Source organism: Struthio camelus, chromosome 19 (assembly GCF_040807025.1).
Source record: "Struthio camelus isolate bStrCam1 chromosome 19, bStrCam1.hap1, whole genome shotgun sequence".
Lineage (NCBI taxonomy): Eukaryota > Metazoa > Chordata > Aves > Struthioniformes > Struthionidae > Struthio > Struthio camelus.
The window spans coordinates 61,717-82,880 of record NC_090960.1 but is presented as its reverse complement, the minus strand read 5'-3'; the positions used below and the strand labels follow the sequence as shown (position 1 = coordinate 82,880).

At 40.6% G+C, this 21,164-nt stretch overlaps 1 protein-coding gene across 7 annotated transcripts in view; it reads right to left on the bottom strand.

The window, feature by feature from the left end:
• Positions 1-19,546, bottom strand: part of CSNK1D (casein kinase 1 delta) — a 39,168-nt gene extending 19,622 nt beyond the window's left edge. For 2 of the 7 annotated variants that reach the window (XR_011135547.1, XM_068913978.1), the window contains exons 1-9: positions 18,995-19,485; positions 12,930-13,040; positions 10,907-11,055; positions 10,191-10,419; positions 9,652-9,822; positions 7,917-8,065; positions 7,210-7,381; positions 6,744-6,883; positions 419-485 (exon numbers count right to left, since the gene is read on the bottom strand). Coding sequence is in view for 6 of the 7 variants with exons in the window: in XM_068913978.1 (XP_068770079.1) it covers positions 453-485; positions 6,744-6,883; positions 7,210-7,381; positions 7,917-8,065; positions 9,652-9,822; positions 10,191-10,419; positions 10,907-11,055; positions 12,930-13,040; positions 18,995-19,070 (1,230 nt within the window). In the remaining variant the exon portion in view is untranslated. Of the gene's footprint in view, positions 1-418; positions 486-809; positions 3,928-6,743; positions 6,884-7,209; positions 7,382-7,916; positions 8,066-9,651; positions 9,823-10,190; positions 10,420-10,906; positions 11,056-12,929; positions 13,041-18,994 lie in introns of those variants that run through there. The other 5 variants (XM_068913977.1, XM_068913975.1, XM_068913976.1 and 2 more) reach the window with 5 other exon arrangements.
• Between the last annotated feature and the right edge of the window lie 1,618 nt (positions 19,547-21,164).

Genomic DNA, 21,164 nt, shown 5'->3' with positions numbered 1-21,164 from the left:
ATTAAATCTTTGTAAAATATTTTGGTTTTATGATTCTGAAGCTTGATCTGGTTTTGAATGGATGACAAACTGCTGCATGAGCATCCCCGGAAAGACATATTATAATTCTAGAATAGCCATGATTTAGAGTTGGTTATTTTATCTTTGATGCCTGAATGATTTTAGGGACTTCAAAAGTCACTATTTTTGTCAGTTCTCCTAAAGAGTCCAAGTGGAACAGCAGCAATAACTCAACTTTTGGAAGGACGTTTACTTTTACATTTAGAAGAAAACAATGCTTCATCAAGCGTCTGATCGGAAGGCACAGAAACAGTGTACAACTGTGAGATAACGTGAGGAGGAGAAGCAAAGACTGATGTTTCTAAAGAATTTTTCCCCACCCCATCCAAAGTTTTGGTGTCTAATGAGAAGCACTCACCCAGTGCTGCCTTCCAACGAAAGGAGACGAGCAGCTACTTGCCATGGTGTTCGAAAGGAATGCTATTCTGAGGTGGGGGAAAACACAGCAATTTGTAACGGTTCCACTGTCCAAATATATAAAGATGACTACAAAAATCCAACTCAAACTTGCAGTTGCAACCACGTATCTTTTGAAAGAGCTCAGATTTCAGACTTCTGTAAGATACTGCTATCATATTAAGAAATACTTAAAAGGAACAAATAATTATCCCTCAAAGAAAGCTGACAAATCTCAGAGCCAGAAGAGCAATGCAGAGTATGATGCCTATTAAGACGAATGCATGGAGAAAGGTTTGCTCATGAGGAGATGGAAAATGCAGTGGTATTGGAAATACGTTGCTTTTTCCCAATGAAGCGGCACAACACTTAAGTCGTTCACTGCCAGTTTGGCCTACCACTTTAGAAAACTGCTCTTGTCAAAGATACTTATTCAAATACTTCTTTGTGCAGCATTATAATCTTTTCTTCCAGCTAAGGAGAGATTCATCTATCACTAGTAGGAACTACATGCAGTCTCGACTGTAAGGTGCTGAACATGCCACATTCAGAAAAAAAAAAAAAAAAGTAACTTACTGTACACCACGAGCAGTCTCACTGAGGTAGCGTTTTGCAGGACTGAATCTTACATAGAGAAAATGACGGCTACTCACCTGCAACTAGACTCTGGGATGATCACTGCACATTCATACTTTTGGGATGCAGTCTTTGCAGTCTGGACTGACAGAATCCATTCAGAGTAGTGCTTACTGGAATACTCATGCCCTCTTTTACTACCTTTCCTAACATTTAAAGACTGCGACTACATAAAGGAGACTCAGTGAACGAATAATTTGCAGAGCTTAGGAGCAGAAGGATCTTCTAACAGTTGGCCTGATTTTCTGTCCAGCACAGATTGTAGAACTTCACTGCACTGAAACCAGTAGCTTACGCTTGCCTTTGGACCCAAATACGTGACCCAGAAAGGAATTCAGTTCTGATGTAAAGCCAAAGGGGGTGGATGAATCCTGTACTTCTTTCAGAAGTTGTTTCAGTGTCTTCATTTTAGAAGTTGCTTCAGGGCCTTCACTTAAAACTTCTGCTTCAGTTTTCTTTGAATGTGACTGTTTTTAATTTTAAGTAATAGGTTATTTATGTATGCTTTCCATATAAATTTAAGCTCCTGGTACAACCCTTGTCTCTATAATACTACACTAACTCAAGATGATATTTTATCTTTCAGACAAATTGAAAGATACTGAGCCAAAATTGTCCTGTTGTACAGTGTGTTTTCTCAAGCACAATTTTTATGGCTCTTCTCTGTGCTACTTCCAGTTTTCCAACAGTTTAAAATACTGAGAACTGAACTAGACATAGTATTCCAGAATCAGTGTCACTAATGCCATGAAATAACCTCCCTACTTCTGTTTATTGCTATCTTCTGTACACGTTCAAGGATGACCTTAATCCCTTTCATTACGACATCACACCAACCTCTCCATCATTACACCTAAAGCCTCCTCAGTCATCGTTCACCGTGGATATAGTTCCCATCTATAAAACAACAGGCTGCATTCCCTGATCCTAATCAGGCTTTACAGTACTATGTTAATGCACATTTTATTTGAAAGGGCTTACCTCTCTAACAAATTGCAGCCGTTTTGCATGACTGCCCAACTCTCACCAATGTTTATCACTCAAACATTTCATGCCCCAAGGATTTTCAGTTGTTATATTCACATTCATATAACTGAGAAAAACAGTGAATAGTACATGTCACTGAACTGATGTAATTTCACTCGAAACACTGTTTCACGAACCCTTTAGGAGACCTGCTAATTGTTATTCCAATAAACAATTCTTATTTAATGTTGAAAAGTGCTAATCGTCCTAACGAGAATGATTTAGGTACTACGGAGACAATTTCTTGGTGCTGGGCAATATATGACACCTATGCAGCTACCCTTACCAATCACTGTTTTCCCCCCCTCAGTGTGAAATCTCTCTTACCAAACAAAGGCATCCAATACAACACCAAATCTGATTAATCAAGTTATAAATAACAAATCTAGTACTTAACATAAGACATCCGTAGACCTACGCAGCAGACTGTAAATGCTGCTTTTCTACCAGGAGTACGGCCTAAGCACTGGAAAAGGAACAGTGGTAGTTCTTACTTAAGTGGCAGTATTTACTTAAGACTTGGAAAGGAAACGAGCATGCCTGGGATGGATATGGATGAACAGTTGCTGTTCTTTACTGTTTTCTTGATAAGAAGTGGTATAGGCAATTTGCTATATTCTTTAGATCTATCCGAACTGAATTCTCCTTAACGACCTTGCCCTGCAAGTTGGGTACTTTAGGTTTTCCTGACTAAGAATAAGGGCTAAAGATACAGGGAAATCCATGGCCTTAATTTGTATCCTGGTAAATATCTGAGGATAAATTTTGACTATGGAAGAACTACTTTAACTTCATGAAGATAGTAACAGCCTAAGCTATTGAAATTTGCAATTCAAGCTGTCTTGTCTGCTACAGAGTAAGTGAAAACTGAAAATGAAAAGTGAAATTTCGCTAACGGGCTCAAAGGTAAGTTTTATAAGATAAAAATCTAAGTAAAATTCTCTTGCCTTCCAAATCTGAGAGGTCCGGGGGAAGATATTTAAATTATATTATGACTGCACACTGTTGTTCAGCCACCTTATGAGTGAAGACCACAGCTGTTCACTAGCTTGGTAAGAACTAAAAAAAATAATAGAAGATGAATGATCAATTCCGACGAACCCAGAGAAGATCCTGACTAGTCTGCTATTGTAATTGTAAAGAGGTTGACTGAGTGATCCTGCAGTTGGAGCAGAATGCCAAAGGGTGGGTAGGGAAACACGCTATTAGTCCAGGCTGCACTGTGGGCACATGCCGTGAACATGGATATTCACAGGCTACTCAAAAAACACATTCCTACACAAACCCAGAATATTCCCATTTTACAAATTAAATAGACCTAAAAAACTATCTGCAAACCTACCTGGATTACTCACGCTTAAAACATTTAGAAAAATGTCATGTGCACACTGAGCTAAATGTCAGCTATATAGCAAAAAATGTATGAAGCACACTCAATGTAATTGATTCTCCTAGCACAACCAAATATCATTGTGCTTATTTCTGTTATTCCCACTAATTATTTGCTTTCATCTGACTGGTAACAGAGACAAACTATCCGAAATTTGCCCAGAGTGCCAGAGATGAACCTTGAGTGTACACACTTCACCACCGAAACATCTTTATACTCGAGTATCTCACAGAGAACTCCAAATAACAGAATAGTTGAGGTTGGAAGGGACCTCTGGAGATCAACAAGTCCAACCGTCCTGCTCAAAGAAGGGTCAACTCGAGCTGGTTGATCAGGACGTTCTCCAGTCAGGTCTTCAGTATCTCCAAAGACGGAGACTCCACAACCTCTCTGGGCAACCTGTTCCAGCGCCTGACCACCTTCACGGTTAAAAAAAAAAAAAAGTGTTTTTCTTATGTTTAAATGGAATTTCTTGTATTTCAATTTGTGCCTATTGCCTCTTGTCCGTTCACTGGGCACTATTAAAAAGAATTTGGCTCCATCTTCTCTACACCCTCCCATCAGGTATTTTACACGTTGATAAAACCCCCCTGAGCCTTCCTTTCTCCAGACTTAAATATCCCCAGCTCTCTCAGCCTTTCCACATATGTCAGATGCTCCAATTCCATAATCATTTTTATGGCCCTTCACTGGACTCACTCCTGTACATCCAGGTCTCTCTTGTGATAGGGAGCCCAGAACTGGACCTCAGTTTCCCCAGAAACTCCAAATCAGTATTTCACCACACACTTCAGTATGGATAGTTAAAAGGTATTTATGCACAGTTACGACCTCTTCATTTTCATGCTGCTCATAAATCTCAGCCATAAAATATTTCAATCTGAGGGTTTCTAGTGGCACGGATTGTAGTTCAATGAACATTTTAAGCTGGCAAAAACTGCCACCAAAGCCAAGGGAGACAGCCTCATCTGTCTCCTGTGCTTGTCCACTCAAATTTCCTCCTGCACTGTCCATCCTTTGTGCCAGCACAAATGTTTGTGCAGCTACATGGTGAAACGGAATTCATCCACCTGAAAACTACCCCAAAAATCCCACTCTGCTTTTGTTACAGCAAAATTAGTTCTCCAACCCAGTTCAGCATCTGTCTGTATGAATGGTGATACTGATGCAAAAGAGAGCCTATTTTTCAAGCAATTGTGTCAGCCTAAAAGGTACGGAAACTACAGCCCTAGGTTTTTAAGTTGGTGGGATTAAATTGTCAGAAATCCAGGGTAGCACTGTTCTCCCTCAGTTCACTGACATCTCGAAGTTCAAGACCTTAACTGTCAGGTAAAAACAGGACCATTCCCAGATATCTAAATGGATACATGGCATCTTCTCCTACACTTGGACACCTCTGAAGGGGATATGTCTAAAAGCATTGAAATAGTTTTACAGACCTTTTAAAAGTTCCAGCCCTTCCTAGATAGGCCACAGGAAGAAAATCACAGTTGCAGTTCTAGTTTTCTAACATTTAGAAGGAAATAGCATATACCTACATGCTCTCCCATAAATAAGAAATCATATATTGCTGTTTATTCACCATGCAAACTGGATGTGAAATGAGACAGAGGACTTGCAGGTTCTAGAGCTAAAGCCTTCCCAAATTCTGCTTCACTTAATACAAAAGTTGTACGGTGCAGGCTGAAGTGAGGCAAAATTTGCCTTAATCAGAGGATGCTGCTCATCATTCATTGTACACATGGACACTCTTCCACTATTTCCAATTTCTCACTCTGTAAAATGTTTTGCTGGGCTGTTTCTTTCCTGTTATACAGATGAGGGAAGCACATTTCCTTCTGAAAAGCATTTTGAGTTTGATTTAAAAAACTTCTATGACGTAGGTATTTATCATCTTGCTATTGTTTTGGCAAATGAATCCCATCTCATAGGCTTTCATATTACTTTTAGTAAGACTGAGTTCCAGATTGACATTTTTTTCCAATTCCATTGTGTTTTCATTGTCTTATCTCTTTCTCATTTGTAGTTCAGGCCAGAACATAAGATCCATTCAGAAAAAAAACCCTGTGGCCTCAGTCTTCATTAGAGACACCCATCTGACCACCATCTAAAAGAGTTCTCTCTCTAGCACAAAGATTTAATGTACAAGAACACATATTATCCCAAATGATTAATTCTGTCAAAAAAATGAAGAAGCCAAAGAAACTGAATTCTTTTTTTTCTTTCTTTCTTTCTTTCTTTTTTTTTTTTTAATCAACACAGCATGCTTATCCACAAGGAATAACATGAGTCCACTGCAAAAGTTATGTGTTTAAATCTCCGGCATAGTGTTGAGGGACAATGACAAAAACTGCAGGCAACTACACCAGTCCTCCTAACATACTCCTCTCTCATTAATGTCGCAGTCTATCTATAGGACAAGAGATTCCCTATTCTGTAAGTAAGGCTGAAGTCAAGCTGCACAAAACCAGGTGACTGGCTACTTAGGACAAGTCTGTGTCAACGTTCTGACAAAGGAGTGTTTCAGCTGTAGTGCACGGAGAGTTAAAAATATATTCAAATATTGCTGGTCAGGCCTAAAAAGAAGCATTCCAAAAATCTTTTTGCTAAGTCACCGTGGCCAATGAGGATGATTTCGGTGCAGACTACAGCTATGAATCGCTCTATCATTCAACGTCCTGCCATCCTGTTCAACTAAGCCTTCTGTGACCTTTCAAGCATCCATGTATGCAGCTTATCTGCTCTAAATTACAGTATCGCACTACAGTATTTCTTCACTTCTGTGCCTTTCTATTCTTTATGAATTCTCTCTTTTCTATTCTGTACCAATATTATCTATTTCATTGATTTGGAAACATGACTCACAACCGACTCCAACTTGCTTTGCTTCCTCACTGATAACTAATGTAAGAAAATCAATGACCAAGGGAGCTACAGGCTACAATTTTGCTAAAGGCACAAAAAATCTGTATCCCTAGGATTTTGCATTGTCTCGTACACCAAAGATTCCTCATTACTTTGAGCGTTTTAGGTTTATCGCTGCCAAGGTATGAGAATTTTCACAGTAACCTACAGCCATGTCACAAACATTCAGGTAAAATGTCAAGCATTTATGTGAGTCAACGCTGTTTGAAAAATCAATATGAAATCTCATCAATTAGCTGATACGCTCTTTTAGCAAATTAACTTGATCAAATCACCCTCATTTTTGCTTCACACAAAAATCTTTTTTTACCTGTGAAGTTGACATGCGAGAGGTATCTTGTCGGCCTGTTAAGTCAGACGACGAGATATTGACGGGGGCACCACGATGCAATCGCATACTCACTTTCCTTTCTCTTTCTATGCCAGACACTGGCCGAGGAGAGGTGTTGGCTGTGAGAAAAACTCCATTAGTACTCTGATAACGTGAAATGGAATTAAATCACGATCACACAAAAAACGAAACTCTTGCTGTTTGCTTATATGGCTTCCACAGAGCCAAACCAGAGAAATTAGGGGCTTTGTTCTATATCCACAGAAAACCGTTAAGTAGCAACTGGCAGGTAATGGGTGTGTGCGATTTACCTTCAAGCTGTTAAAAAAAAGACCAATTACCACTCAGGTATCCTAATTCTAATTCCTAATTTCCAATTACCAGGAACAAACTGCAAATTAGAGTATTCTGCAAGGTGCATCTATCCTGGTACTCACTCACTCACCAGCATGTGAAGTTGGGGTAAGAGGAGTAGGAGGAGCTACATCTTGCGTCCCCCTCAGCCTGCCAGAAGCAGTGGAGGGTAAGCCACGAACAGCTGGATTTCGTGTATGTCTTAATCTTTCCTCTCGTTCTCTCCTTTCACGTTCAGCATCTTCAGCAGCTCTGCTTGCACCCTGTGGATTGAGACTAGTGAACAACTTGGAGTATTGAACTTACAACTATATATTCAGATAAATACTGAACATTAAAAACGGTTAAGTGGAATTTGCTAGGGCATTAATTTTGGATAAAATTTCTTGAAAACTGTCATAAATGCAGTTCATACAATTGCTGGAATAGTCTTCAAAATGCTGATGCACATGCTTACTGCTTTGGCAGCTGGACACCTTGTAACAGTTTCAAGTGACCCCTGCTGAAGATCAAGATGGAAGAAAACAATAACTCAGCAACCTAACCTGAGGACTGCTCTGAGGAAAATACCTCAAAAACATTACTCATTTAAAACCCTGTAACTGCAACTTAGTTGCCATTCAACCTGATCTCATGGCTCCTGCAACTCCTGCATTTCCCGATTTTCTCATCTTTTTCCTAGACAATAAAGCTTCTAGGGGAAGAGACAAAACATACCAGTAAAGAACTCAAACTGACAATGTAGTAAATAATAGGATTACCAAAAATTTATTCCAGTAAGCTATGTCAGCTACTCACAAATTTGAGCATGTTCCAGTCAAACACATAATCATAGGAGAACCCTTGTCGGTGGAAGAGGTTTCTGAATAATTGCCTTAGATAGGAATAGTCCGGTTTGTCATCAAAACGCAAAGAACGGCAGAAATTCAAATAAGTAGCAAACTCAGCTGTAATGGAAAAAAAAAAACAAACTGTTTTTTTTCCTCAGCTTCACATTTGCTTTTTATAATTCTGAGTCATAAAAATAGAGAACGTCCCAAAATCAGAAAAACAGAATAGTGACCAAATACTTGGGGCCTAGTGAAGGCAATACTATTTGTAATACCGTATCAAAGTACACCCAGAAAAAGGAATTATATGTCTACTGCAAAGTAGGCAAAGATCTCACTTGTCAACATCAAAGGACACGGAATGTTACGATTTGAGGAGACAGAGGGGAGACTGGTCTAAAACTACAGTTGCAGAAATGGAAAGAGGGGTTTTTTGTTTGCCTTTTCTGCTATGAATGTATTGAAACTGAATGTTCCAGGACATGGAATAGCACTTTTTTGCCCTAAAGTCACAGGAAGATTCATTTCTGCTACTTAACAACTCACAAAGACTAGGGACCGGAAGGGAGAACAGGAACAGAATACGGACCCGTATCAATCTCCCAGTTCGGTCACGTTGCAAGTTTAGATTCTCAATATTCAGAATATCTGTTTTTACATGGCACTCAAAATATTAGTTACACAATCAAAACAGAATATGATTGTGCATGCAATGCACCAGAGATAACACTGGTAGCTTTTGAGGTCAAATGTCTCCAGCTGAAAGATTATATGAATAATTTTATGTTAAATAAGAAATTCTAACAAATAGCACAGGAAAAATTGATTAGTTTTCCCTGTCTGTTAATCCCAGAGGACAGAAACAGTTAATGAGTGCAAAGGAAGGTAAATGACGCGACATTTGAAACAGATCAAAGAAAATAAGTTCTCATACAACTATAACAACAACTATGGTTTTCGTTATCGTAGGTAGCTGTTGCGGCCAAGAGTGTGGAAAGAGTAGAGACAGAACTTTTCCTGAGAGAGAACAATATTCTCTAACAGCAGTTAACGTTAACAAGTTTTAAAGCAGATTAAGTATAATTTTGCACAGCTCAAAAACTGTCAAATTATTAATATGGGGACAATACCAAATTGAGGAAAAGACCAGCTCGGAGGGATCACGCTAGGATATAGGAGGGTTTCTAATACTTGTCACAGACGCTGGCCACTGACTGGGCAAACTAGATGAACCAAGCATGACAATTACTAAATGAAACAACTACAATAACAGGTGAGTTTGGCTACACAATCCTAATCATCCGTGAAACAGTACCCACACATATGAAGAAATGGGTAGTTTCTCGAAAAGCTGCTTGGCTGGTGCAGTTAACAGGGCCACATATATGCAGACACGCACAACATTGCGCAGATCAGACACACTGAGCTAACCTTCAGTCTCAAAGGCATGGCAATGATTGCACATTAAATACTTAACACAGGGGACAAGTAGAAATGATCCAGGAACACAAAGATTCCAGTCTTGAAAGTACAGTATCTCTATCACGGACATGCCCACGCACTAAGAAAAGTCAGAAAGACTGGTAAATTACATGCTTCAAGCACAACATTCTGATACTAGGAGCTAGAAGTCAGTGTAAACAAAAAAGCAATACCCCTAAAAAATAAACATTTAGCGCCAGTGCCACAAAAGAGTAACTTACAAGGATATCCTTTACACAAAACCTCAATGGGTGTAGACATTTTCTTTTCACTGATACGTTCATATTTCTGCCTCTTTGTTGCTGCTTTCAGTCCCTGCCAGGGGAGGGAGCCCAGGTTAAAATACATCAGTACATAGCCCAAGGACTCCAAGTCATCTCTGCGAGATTGCTCTACAACAGCATAAAAAAGTGGACTCATTAGGTTTGATTTTCTACTTGAAAAACACAAAACTGTGCAACAATGTCATAAAAAGCCTTAAAAACACAACAGACGCTGAAAGTTAGTATGTCCATGTTAAACTCATCCAATACTAGAAAAGGCCTACCATCCTTACAGTTATTAAAATACGCGTTAATTCCTTGGAATTACAACCTGACGGAATCCCTCCCCACCAACACGAGCCTAAGCATACTGCATTGCTAGCATCAGGAATACGGACTGTCTTCTATGCCTCCGTAAAGCAACGTTTGGTTGCTAAAATTATCGACATCTAAAATACCGACACTAAATTTTCTATTTATTGCATTCCCCAACTCACCAATTCCAAGATGAGTATTGATGGATGCATAACGGGCAGTTCCTGTTAAGTTTTTATTTTCACGATATGGGATATGTTGGTGAGTTCGAGCATCTCGATATTTCTTCGCTAATCCAAAGTCTATTATATAGACAAGATTGCCCTTCTTTCCCAGGCCCATTAAGAAGTTATCTGGTTTCACATCTCGGTGGATGAAGTTCTTAGAGTGAATATACTCAATTCGACTAATCTAGATACAGAGGATGAAAAATAATTGAGAGGTTAGGCATATATTTTTTTCTTAAAAAGCACCAGAAACATGGTCTTAATAATAAAATTGGCAAAGACACTTTTTATTGTAAAACACGGGGGCATTAAGAGAATATAATTTCAAAGACAATAGATAAACCTTCTCTCCAGTTTTCCCCTGTGTCTGTTCCACTTGTGTTTCTAAAAAACATTCTTGGGGGAATTTGCTCATATTTGAGCAGTATAATACCTAGTTTGCAAGTGGCTCAGGTGCAGGTTTTAAATCAAATTAAGACTTTAAAATTACTTTTGACGAGAGACCGTCTGTTTACAGAAACAAAACTAATTTTGAGCCTTTTCTCTAATATGATACACCCTATTCGCCTCTAAATTACCAAAGAGAGAATATAATTGGTTGCGATCTCTCTTAAGAAATTTTAATATGCCCGACATACTTCATTAACAAGAACACCAAAGCAGTTTCCTACCATTTGGTCAGCAAGTAAGAGGACTGTCTTGAGGCTAAATTTCCTTGAGCAAAAATTGAAGAGATCTTCAAGACTTGGTCCCAACAACTCCATCACCATTACATTATAATCCCCTTCTGCTCCACACCACTTAATTGTGGGAATACCCACTGGAACAAAGAAAATAGTTTATTCAGTACTTTTTTTTTTGATTTATATAGGTCTCGCATACAAATCTGCAAGGCTCGTAAGACGGATTCTAAGGGGGTCGTTACTATGAATATTCATATTTCCACTGAAGCTTAATATTTCATGCTACCTTCAGTTTTTCTGAAATTAAAAGTCTGACCATTTCATAGAAGGACTAATATAAAAAACATAGCTAGAGAGATCCAAAATAGCCTTTTTCTCTTTTCCAGAAACCTCATCATCTTTGCCCTTAGCTTGTAATGATCCAACTAAACGCCTGAAAGCATTTAGTGGTTTTGCTGGATTTGAACCTTAAACATTTTATAAATATCAACCGTCAATGTAGCACCCAAAATGTCAATAAGGAGTGAACTGGAAGTCTGAAAATAAAGACATTGGCTAAACCACTAAATATTATTAAAGAAGAGTTCAGAAATTAACTTCTTAGTTTCAAAGCCTACGAGATCCCCGTAAACTACCTTTCTCTTCCTTCTGAATTTGGAATGAATTTTCCCCCTTGCTTCATATTCCTGCCTTTCCTCCAGTTCCTGTGTACTTGCTATTTGGTGTACCTCTACCGAAGTAGCACCATTTATGAGATATGCTATACTGCTGTATACCCACTTTGACATAGCTGAAGGTAGCCCCACTATATGGGGGCTCAGGAACTCAGGAACATTATTCCACAAAAAACTGTACAATTGCTCAAATATTTTGAATTATACCTGTATGTAGATATTCTTACTCAGAATTTCAAATGGCTTTATCGTGAGTTAATTTTATGTAATCTGGAAGTGAAATAGTAAAATTAATTTTAATTTATACCTTTATTTAGTGTAAATTAAGTTTTCCTGAGTTTCCTTCATGGGGAAACCCTACTTGTGTGGTTACTTTACTTTGCATCACCTGCCTCTGCACAGTGTCCATCAGCAGAAGGAACTCACCATCCTAGCTTTAGCAAGCCTATAAAGGAAGTATTTCATTCCATGAAGGTTAGCCAGGTTACACTCAGACAGGAATAAACTGAAGAAAGGCAGGAATTGAAAGATAACCGAACAACCATAATTCTACTCATTTGCAAATACAATTATCATCTGTTTTTAGATATACGATTACCACATTTTGTATTTGAGATGTAGCGTAGAATGTAGCCTTTATGCAAAGTATAACCTTTCTCAGAAAGAATTCCATGGATTATGCAATAGAAGCAAAATTAACTATACCAAATTTATGTCCCAAAACTGCATTGGAGTCCTACATTTGCAGAATCCTAAAATCAGTAAGCAAGTTCTCCTAGCAGAGTACCACACAGCAGCTATGAAGTTGCTTCACTCATGCTCTCTACTATTAATGCCATTACATGCTAGAATTCCTACAGCAAGGAAACACTTCTAACCAAGAAGAAAGAATACTAGCACTTGTAACAAAAATTAACCTGAATTTACTAAGTTTAGAATTTGTGCTACTATATTAATGAAGCCAGGTTGAATTCTCAACACCAGCTGTTACCTTCTTTCACTGATCCACGAGAAAAAACACAAATCAAGCAGCGTACTGCCAGGCAAGACCAAACTTTGCTCCATATTGGTCTGAGCTTTCACTTTGTAATATTCTGGGACCCTAAGCATCTTTGGAGGATATCGCTGGATATCATGAGGTTCGGTAGCCACAGATTGGAAACTGCTACTCTATACCACAGAAGAGCTGAGGTACTCCTCTTCATCTACCCTGTCACCTTCCCCACTTCCTCGTAATCTTCCAAAAGAGAAGAGAACTATTAAATACTTAAAGATGGAAGATACAACAAAGACATAAAGACAACTAAGTCTCTTAAGAAGGAAAAGAATTTGCTTGCCTCCACCCTGCATCATTTTGTAGATTTTACTCTCGATGTGGAGCTGAGGATGTTTGGTCTTCACGCATTCCAACTTAATTGCGACTTCCTCTCCAGCAGCAATATCAGTTCCTAAAACCAGAAAAATGTAACAACATCGATCAAAGTATTTTTTCAGATTGCATTTCCTTTGTCAAGACTAAAACTAAACAAACACTGACAAACTATATCTCCACGGCAAACATCCAGATATTGTTAACTACTTTCAGCCGTGATTATCCAAAATTCTTCTCAAGTCTTCTAATTTCTTTCCAATACACTAGCAGTTCAGGAGAAGAGAGGCATTAGACACTGTAGCACAGGAAGCCAAATGCTGCTATCCCACATCAAAAAAAAAAAAAAAAAAAAAAAGTGCAACTTTTGAGGGGAGTCTTTCCACTCCCTGTTTGTGGTGTAGGTGATCCCAGTGAATGTTTACAGGTTCGGTATGCAGTGATACATCCCTACCAAACTAAGAAATTTTAGGAATTCAGATTGCCTGCTCTTCTGCCTTAGAAGCAGAGACTACGACTTCTCTGAATCTCAACATATTCCATGTATGTTATGATGCCTTATAATTTTATCTGTTTGTGTGGCAGGTATCTAGAGCACTTATCCTCCCAAACAGAGGTTTTTTGATCATATGGAATTCTTGTTTCAGTACCCAAGAGACTGAAAAATTAGATTACCCGTTCACTTTCAAAGATGAAATGCAAAGGGGGAAAAGCTGACATTCTTAAAAAGAAGTGTTGACTCAGGAAATCTATATGCTCACAGCTAAGCTACTTCAGAACTACAGGGATACAGGAATTCGCATACAGAGACGTGTGGCACTTGATATGTTTCACGGAGCCTTTCTACTTTCAGAATTTGGTTTTCTCTTTTTTTTAAACTACCTCGTGGTTTAGGATCATTTGAAGTAACACCTGTTGGGTTTTTTTTTTGGATCCTCATTCCTAACAGTTTCATTTGAGGTCCAGTTGTTTTTGTTTGGAAGGAGACAGCAAAAAAATCACTTTGTATTCACTTTCTCTATGAAGCTCCAGATTTCACAGACTTTCACTCTATCGCACTTAACTCTTTTCATGGTTAAGAAGCCCTTGTCATTTTTTGTATAGAAGTCATTTTGTACTACCCCTAATTATTCCCCATTTCATCTCTCTGCACCTCTTTCAGTTCTATAATGCCTTTTTTGTGATCCACACAAGTAATCAAGTTACGGATGCACAATGATATTGTGGTTTTTTCTGAGTAATTTTTTTTTCCCCCCAATAATTCCTAGTAATTTATTTATGCTTTTTTTGACCATTAGTGAGTACCGAGCTAACGTAGTCACCAAACTATCATAACTCCAAAATCCTGTTCCAGAAGCTGAGAAGCTCCTTCAGCGCTCTTTCCCATTGCAATCTCTCCTATATTTACTTGACATTTTCCATTAGTCTTCAAGCAAAAAAGGGATATGAAGTTGTTTGAATCTACAGAGCACCAATACATTATTGTCTGCTGAAGTCAAAATTGAGAGGCCCTTTGGAAGACGGCTCCCTGAGGTGCCTTGTCACAAGGAGATACCTTGTCACCTACAGCCATACCCAGTAAGAGTCATACTTTGTCACAGTCTTACTGTAAGAAGCAATCACACCAGCTTCTTGAACCACAGGTTTCCCTATCGCTCAACAAGTAGATGTCATGCTTACAGTGAATTCATTCTTCAGAACCTTTGCAAAGCAAAAAAATAAAAAGTGTATTTTTTCTTTGTTCCTTTTTAGATACGGTCTTGAAATTCAAACTTCTGCTTTGTCTAGTTTCCATCATTTTGTCATTTTTTTCCCTGGCTAGTAAGACGCGACTGAGCGTTGAATTATCTTTGAATTCACGCAAGGCTATGCATCTTATTAGGTTAGGAAAATATCTTTTTGCGCGTGAGCACACGTGTATTAAGGTAACGTTTCTAGTAAAGCGTGCTGTTCTGAGTCAACATTAGGATCAGTATTTGTTAGGCATTTCACAGTGCACCTGAAGAAAATAAACTGTCTGAAGCTCTCTCTGGATACAATAAATGCAACTCAACTCAAGGTGAACAACCAGAAGACACGAAGAAAAGAATTTTTCCACCTGTAGCTAAGGCTGCATATCTGCCTTTTATGACTCATTTGTGACTGAGACGGGTGGCAGGATCCTTGATCGCTACTTGGGTCACCTGGATAGTAGCAGCGACCAGAAACTCTTCAATCTGTAATCTAAGGTTTTCATATTTTATGAATGTATTATTTTTATGGAATTTAAATGAGCTATGCTGCACATCAATCCAGAACCATGAAAGGACAGATACATTTTTTCCCTCTTGATGATACAAGGAGGAAGGCATTATCTTCTCATTTTGCACTGAAAAGGAAACAGAAATAACCTTGATTTTGAACTATGGAACTCTAGATCTTTCCTACAAGGCAAACTATGCTTTTCCCTACCCTCACTACCTGCCTAGAAGACTTGGAAAAGCGTTCACCAATGAGTATTATCTGATGGGCGATCAGCACCAGAAGCAGCTTTTTTCCTTATTCTGATATGAAATGGACACTGAAAGGCACATCTCTTTGTATAGATAGTTGCAGACGTCTATGTTTGGTTGGGGCAAGAACTGCATGGAAGAAAGTATTATAGATATCAAGTCCTTGATTGACCATAGTCTTGACCCTCCAAAGAACTCTGCCCATTACTCTGGACAAGGGGCAATGGGCATAAATTGAAATACAGGAAATTCTGCTTGAACGTAAGAAAACACTGTGAGGGTGGTCGAAAACAGGAACAGGTTGCACGGGCAGGTTGTGGAGTCTCCATTTTGGAGATATTCAAAACCCACCTGTTCATGCCTCTTGAGCAACCTGCTCTAACTGACCCCACTTGAGCAGAGGGGTTGGACTAGATGATCTCCAGAGGTCCCTTCCAACCTCAACTATTCTGTGATTCTTTATCAGTTAGGATCCTTAGACAGCACTCCGCTTCTCTATAAGCCATAATCTCTCTGAAAACAACAGATTTCATATTAAAATAATGAAACCAAAGTATTTAGTCTTGCAGAAATAAACAGAGAGAGGAAAATATAAGTCATGCTTTCAAGTAATCCAAATTAGCGTTCCTTGGTCTTCCTTCACTTAAGTTTTGGGCAAAATTTATAAAATAACCTTGTAACCACTACTTTGTTTTGTTTACAGTAAATGTAGCAATAAATGAGAAGTAGTGATAAGCAGCGTAATATGAATCACCACATGTAAGTGAAAAGAAAAACTCTAAAGAGTTGCAAAAATATTTTATTTTAAATAACGTAATTTAGTGTAACTGCAAAGTCCTCCCTCTATCATTAGAGAAGCCTTGGAAATTATTTTAGATAACAGTCGATTACCCCCAAAAAATCCTTAAGAAAACGTATGTAATGCAAAAATAACAAAAACACAGTGAATGCCATGCCATGATTCATATCCGACCTCACGGATTGAGCAACAAAACAGATGCTTACTCTGATTCTTTTTTCTGTATGGTGCCCCTTGTTTCGTACTATTTAGAATTTCTAGTAATTCGTGCTACTCTTTCATATCTTCCACTGGAGGGTAATCTTAATAGATGCAGGTACATTACATTCCTAAATTTTATTTTCACTAGGTTTGTCTATTCTTGTATTTAAAATAGTGCCTAAGATTATTGTGGTAGAATGGTAGGACCCTACCAATTAGGGGGCATTCCAAATTCCGGAAGACACATTTTGAGGTGCAGGGGAGAATGGGAAAGATTATGAAAGAAGTGTGATAATCAGGAATGGTTAGCTCTATATTTGAAAGAAAAGACATAAAGAAAGAGCCGTCTCTTCTCAATGGACTGTCTTCAACCCCCTGTAACTTCATTAAAGAAACTACAGGAAGACTGGAAAATGGCGGGGGGGGGGGGGAATTAAGCATAAAATTAAATTGGGAACCTGAAATCTGATGAGGAATATTGGAAATCATTTGTACTTCAGAAAATTAATGAGAACTGAGAGGCTTTAAAAAGTTATTTTAATGTAGTTATGCCCTACTGTACAGTTTGAATAACTGAGTAAACTTTATTTTTTTTTTGTTTTAAATGTTTCATATCACACACAGCACAGATTTTAAAAATAACCTCTGTTTTAATAGATTATGTTAAGCAAACAAAATGGGCCTCTATAAAAGACTGCCACATTTCAGTTCTTGAAACAGCAATTACCCCTGGAAAAAGAAATATATACTATTAGCTGGATCTCTCAGACACATAATTCTCTACTAGTTGCTGACTCAATCATCACATTTGCAGGAAGCCCCGAAAGCAAATCCACACTGACTCCTCAGAGATCAAAGAGGATAAAATCTAAGGATGAGCAATTCTTGTGCAAAATGCAGTATGGCAGTAGCTCTGTACTAATAAATACAGAACTATTATCTCCTGTGCAATTTTTCTAGTGTAGGCTCTACGCATGAAGATAAAAGTGACAAACAAAATATCTATCGTTTCCAATCTAGCTACCGCACACAGGACAGTAACAACAGAGTTGCCTGATTTCTTTTTATCAGTTAATTTGGATTACAAATTAAAGTATGAATATACCGTACTTAAATGTGACTGGATTTACCTGAGTAGTCAAAAACTGAGGTAAGAGTATCCCAGGTCAGCTAAGATTTTTCAGATTTTAACTGTTGTCTTAATCTCCACCCAAAACCCTAAAGGTAGCCAACAAAGATTTTGCATAAGCCTTATCACCATTGTTCTCACAGCAGTCTTCAGTCTTTTACATAAGCCTTAGAGAGAGAAAGAATGATGTTCTCTGCCTCTAGACAATCCACAAGCTTTCTGCTAGAAACACAGAATTTCCAGCAGGCATATGTTCTATATCAAGGATAACCAGTATCTGGGTAACGTAAACAAGTAGCTTTCACTAACGTTATTTCAGAACGGCAACTGTGTGCTGCAATACAAAGCACTGTTGTCTAGAAAAAAAAAAAAAAAAGACAGCTCATGTACTAGGTATACTGCCTAATATACTACATGCATTAGCCAGTGACTAATTCTTTTTACCCTCCAGACATATGCAGATAACCTACCATGGCTCCTGTAAGTCTTTTTCCATGTCTTTGGATGCGCCTTCTGAAAGTTATCACAACTTTCAAAAGCAAAATGCTCACTTTCATGTGGCAGTATATAAAATTTACATTTGTCTGGATTTACCTGACTTCCTAAGGTTTGATGGTTTGTAGAACGGAGTGTTTTAAAAACACACGTTTCAGAACTTGTTGTACACACCGCTGCTTATCAAATGGTTAGTGAACCACTAGGATGGAAAGCTACAAAAACAGACAGGAAAAGACAGTCCTAGTCCTGCAAACTTTACAGTCACATAGAAATCACGGTAGCAGAATAAGATGTATGCATTAAGATGTAAGGGCAACATTCAAGCAACAGGATAGCTGAACTATGCTGATTCTATGAAGGGGTTAAAATGTTTTTAGCTCCAATCTAGTCATCCTTAGTTATCTCATTTGTTTAGGCCTCACTGGAAAACCATAATCCTCCCTGTGACAGCAATTTCTCCTAGTCCACTGCAATTATATTTATTGCAGAGGGTCACGTTTCTATTTCAAAACATTTTTCTGAATGGTTTTTCAGATGAAGGGATTGATATCCTTATCCACGTTTTACAGATGAGCAGGTTGACGGTGCCCAAGGTCACAAGACAACAATGGGAAGAGGCAGGCATATAATCCAGAAGTCCCGATTTCCGCACTGTCTAAATTAGGACATGACGCCAACGAAAAATTAAGTTATTACTGCACCAGCGGCAAGGTACCTCATATCGAAAGGCATTTTTTGGTCTGTGCTCCAGCGAGAATGAAATGAGGTCCCGGGAGCAGCCCCCGACCCAACCTCAGCGGGGGGCAGGGTGCAGGCGGGAGCTCGAGCAGCGCCCGGCCCGGCCCGGCCCGGCTCACGCAGCTCTCCACAGAGCGACAGACCCGCCAAGTATGTCCCGGGTAAGCCCTCCTTACCCAGGTAGATGTCCCCAAAGGAACCGCTCCCGATCTTCCGGCCCAGCCGGTACCGGTTCCCGACCCGCAGCTCCATAGCGGCAGCTCGCTCCGTCCGCGATCCTGCCCGGTTGCCCTGTCCACCCTACCGGCTCGCGCTCTGCCGGCTCACAGCCCTACGGTTCCTGATGCCATCGCGGCCTTGGTCCCGCCGCGCGACAGTGGCGAGGCAGGCGGCACCAGCGCCGCAGCTCCGCCGGAGGATGGACGCGGATTCCCCACAGCCCCGACACCTCAGCCCCTGCGGCCCAGAGCCGCCATACTGCGTGACCTCACTTCCCTAGCAACGGGGGTGGGGCGCGCCCGCAGGCAGGGCGGAGGCGCCGCCGCGCGCGAGGAGCCGTGCCGCGCGGGTGCCGGCCCGCGTCACGTGTCCCCCTGCGTCTTTGCCGCGCTGTTTTCGGCCGCCGCTGCCGGCCGTGAGGCCCCTTCGCGGGGAGTCTTTCGCGGCGCCACTGGCTGCTGCCGCATCGCGCCGCATCGCATCGCGCCGCGCCCTGGGCCGGCCGCCCCGCCCCAGCGGCCTGCGTCGGGCCGTGCCGGACGGAGGGAGCGGCCCGCGGCCTGCCGCGTCCCTCTTCCGTAAAGACGTGGGAGGCTCTGCGGTGGAGGTGGCAGTCCGGCTGTGCTGAACTGGGTTCCGAGGAGTATTGGTGTGACTGTGCGGTGTCTAGAGCAAAGTCTGAGTCATGTCCATCAGGCCCTGCCAACTTCAGTGGTGAAACGGCGATCTGAGTCATCCCTGCTTGTGAACAGTGTCTGGACCACTTCTGTGGCCTTCTGGGGGGTAGAGGGTGACTTGAGTGGGGAGAACCACCTGTGTCTGTGCGGGTGTGGGAGACGAGTGGTGGGAGAGTGTGTTTCTGTAGGCCTATTTTCTCGTTTTCTTGCAGCAATGCTGCTTGAAAGCACTGCTTTTGACTGGCCAGTGGTCCTATTAAATTGGATGAATCAAGAAGTAGCCTTGTCTGATGGCACCTAGGGAGCTGCATTTGCAAGTGAAGAGATAGACTGTGAAGCCAGCCCCTGGTGTGAGCACAGGGGCTGCTGAATGAGCATGGCTGGGCTGCAGATGACAGTGGACTGTGATGTAAGAGCACTGGGAGTGCTAAGGATGGTGTATGTGCTGGAGGTGTGGGGTGGCAGAGGGATGGAAAGTAACGGTTAGTAGGTTTCTTGGCAAAGAGTCTCTGACTGCCTCTGACTACCTACTACAGTTGTTTCATATACTGTCCATGTGCAATGGCAAGGGAGAATTTTTCCCTCTCCTGTAACTGAGCAAACTGTAAAGCCTGTATCTTGGAGACACTTGCTTCCTGCCACTAATATTACTGAATTGCAGGGTTTTTGGGTTCATTCTGCCTGGGTGGTGCGGCAGGTCCCAACTGCGTGGGCAGTGATGCCTGAGTTGTGTGCCAGGCCTAAGCTGCAGCTGCCTGTCTAGCAAGAGCTGCAGTATGCTGCTCAGAGATGAGAAGTGGAGCTGAGCAGCAGGACTAGTCTAGATGGCTACCTGTGTTTTAGTTGTTAAGAGCCTGCAGTGTAAGTGCACAGTGAGCAGTAGAGTCAGAGGATGCATGCATTAGGCAGCTCTCGGCACCATCTTGCCTCATCAGTTGCAGGGCAGAGTATACGGTGCCTTTCCCTGCACGAGCAAAGTCTGGGTCCTGCTTCATAGAGAATGATCGAATACCAGAACAATTGGTTTCTAGTCAGGATGTGTTGTCACAGAGAGTCATCTGGGTGACCTGGGGATTGTCCTGTCATGTGCGGTGGAAAGGGAGCATGGCCTCATAGGATGGCTGGGTTGTGAGCAGGTGAAGGTTAGGGCTAGGTGAGGGCAGCTGGGATAATGTGCTATGGAGAAATATGGAGATAATACGGAGAAAAAAATGAGCGTTTTTTATTCCCTGATAGGAAGAACAAGGTGGTTAGTGCCTATGGAAATCATGTGCAAGTACGTGTCAGTTTTGCTCAGGGAGTGCTTGTAGAACACTGCAGACTCAAAACTAGAAGGAATCTTTTTACTGAGCCGTCTCTCTATCATGCATGGGATCTCTGGGTTTTGGCCCGTGGCAGTGCTGAGATGATCGTGGTTCCCCGCGACGTCCTACGCCAAGAGGAAAAACTA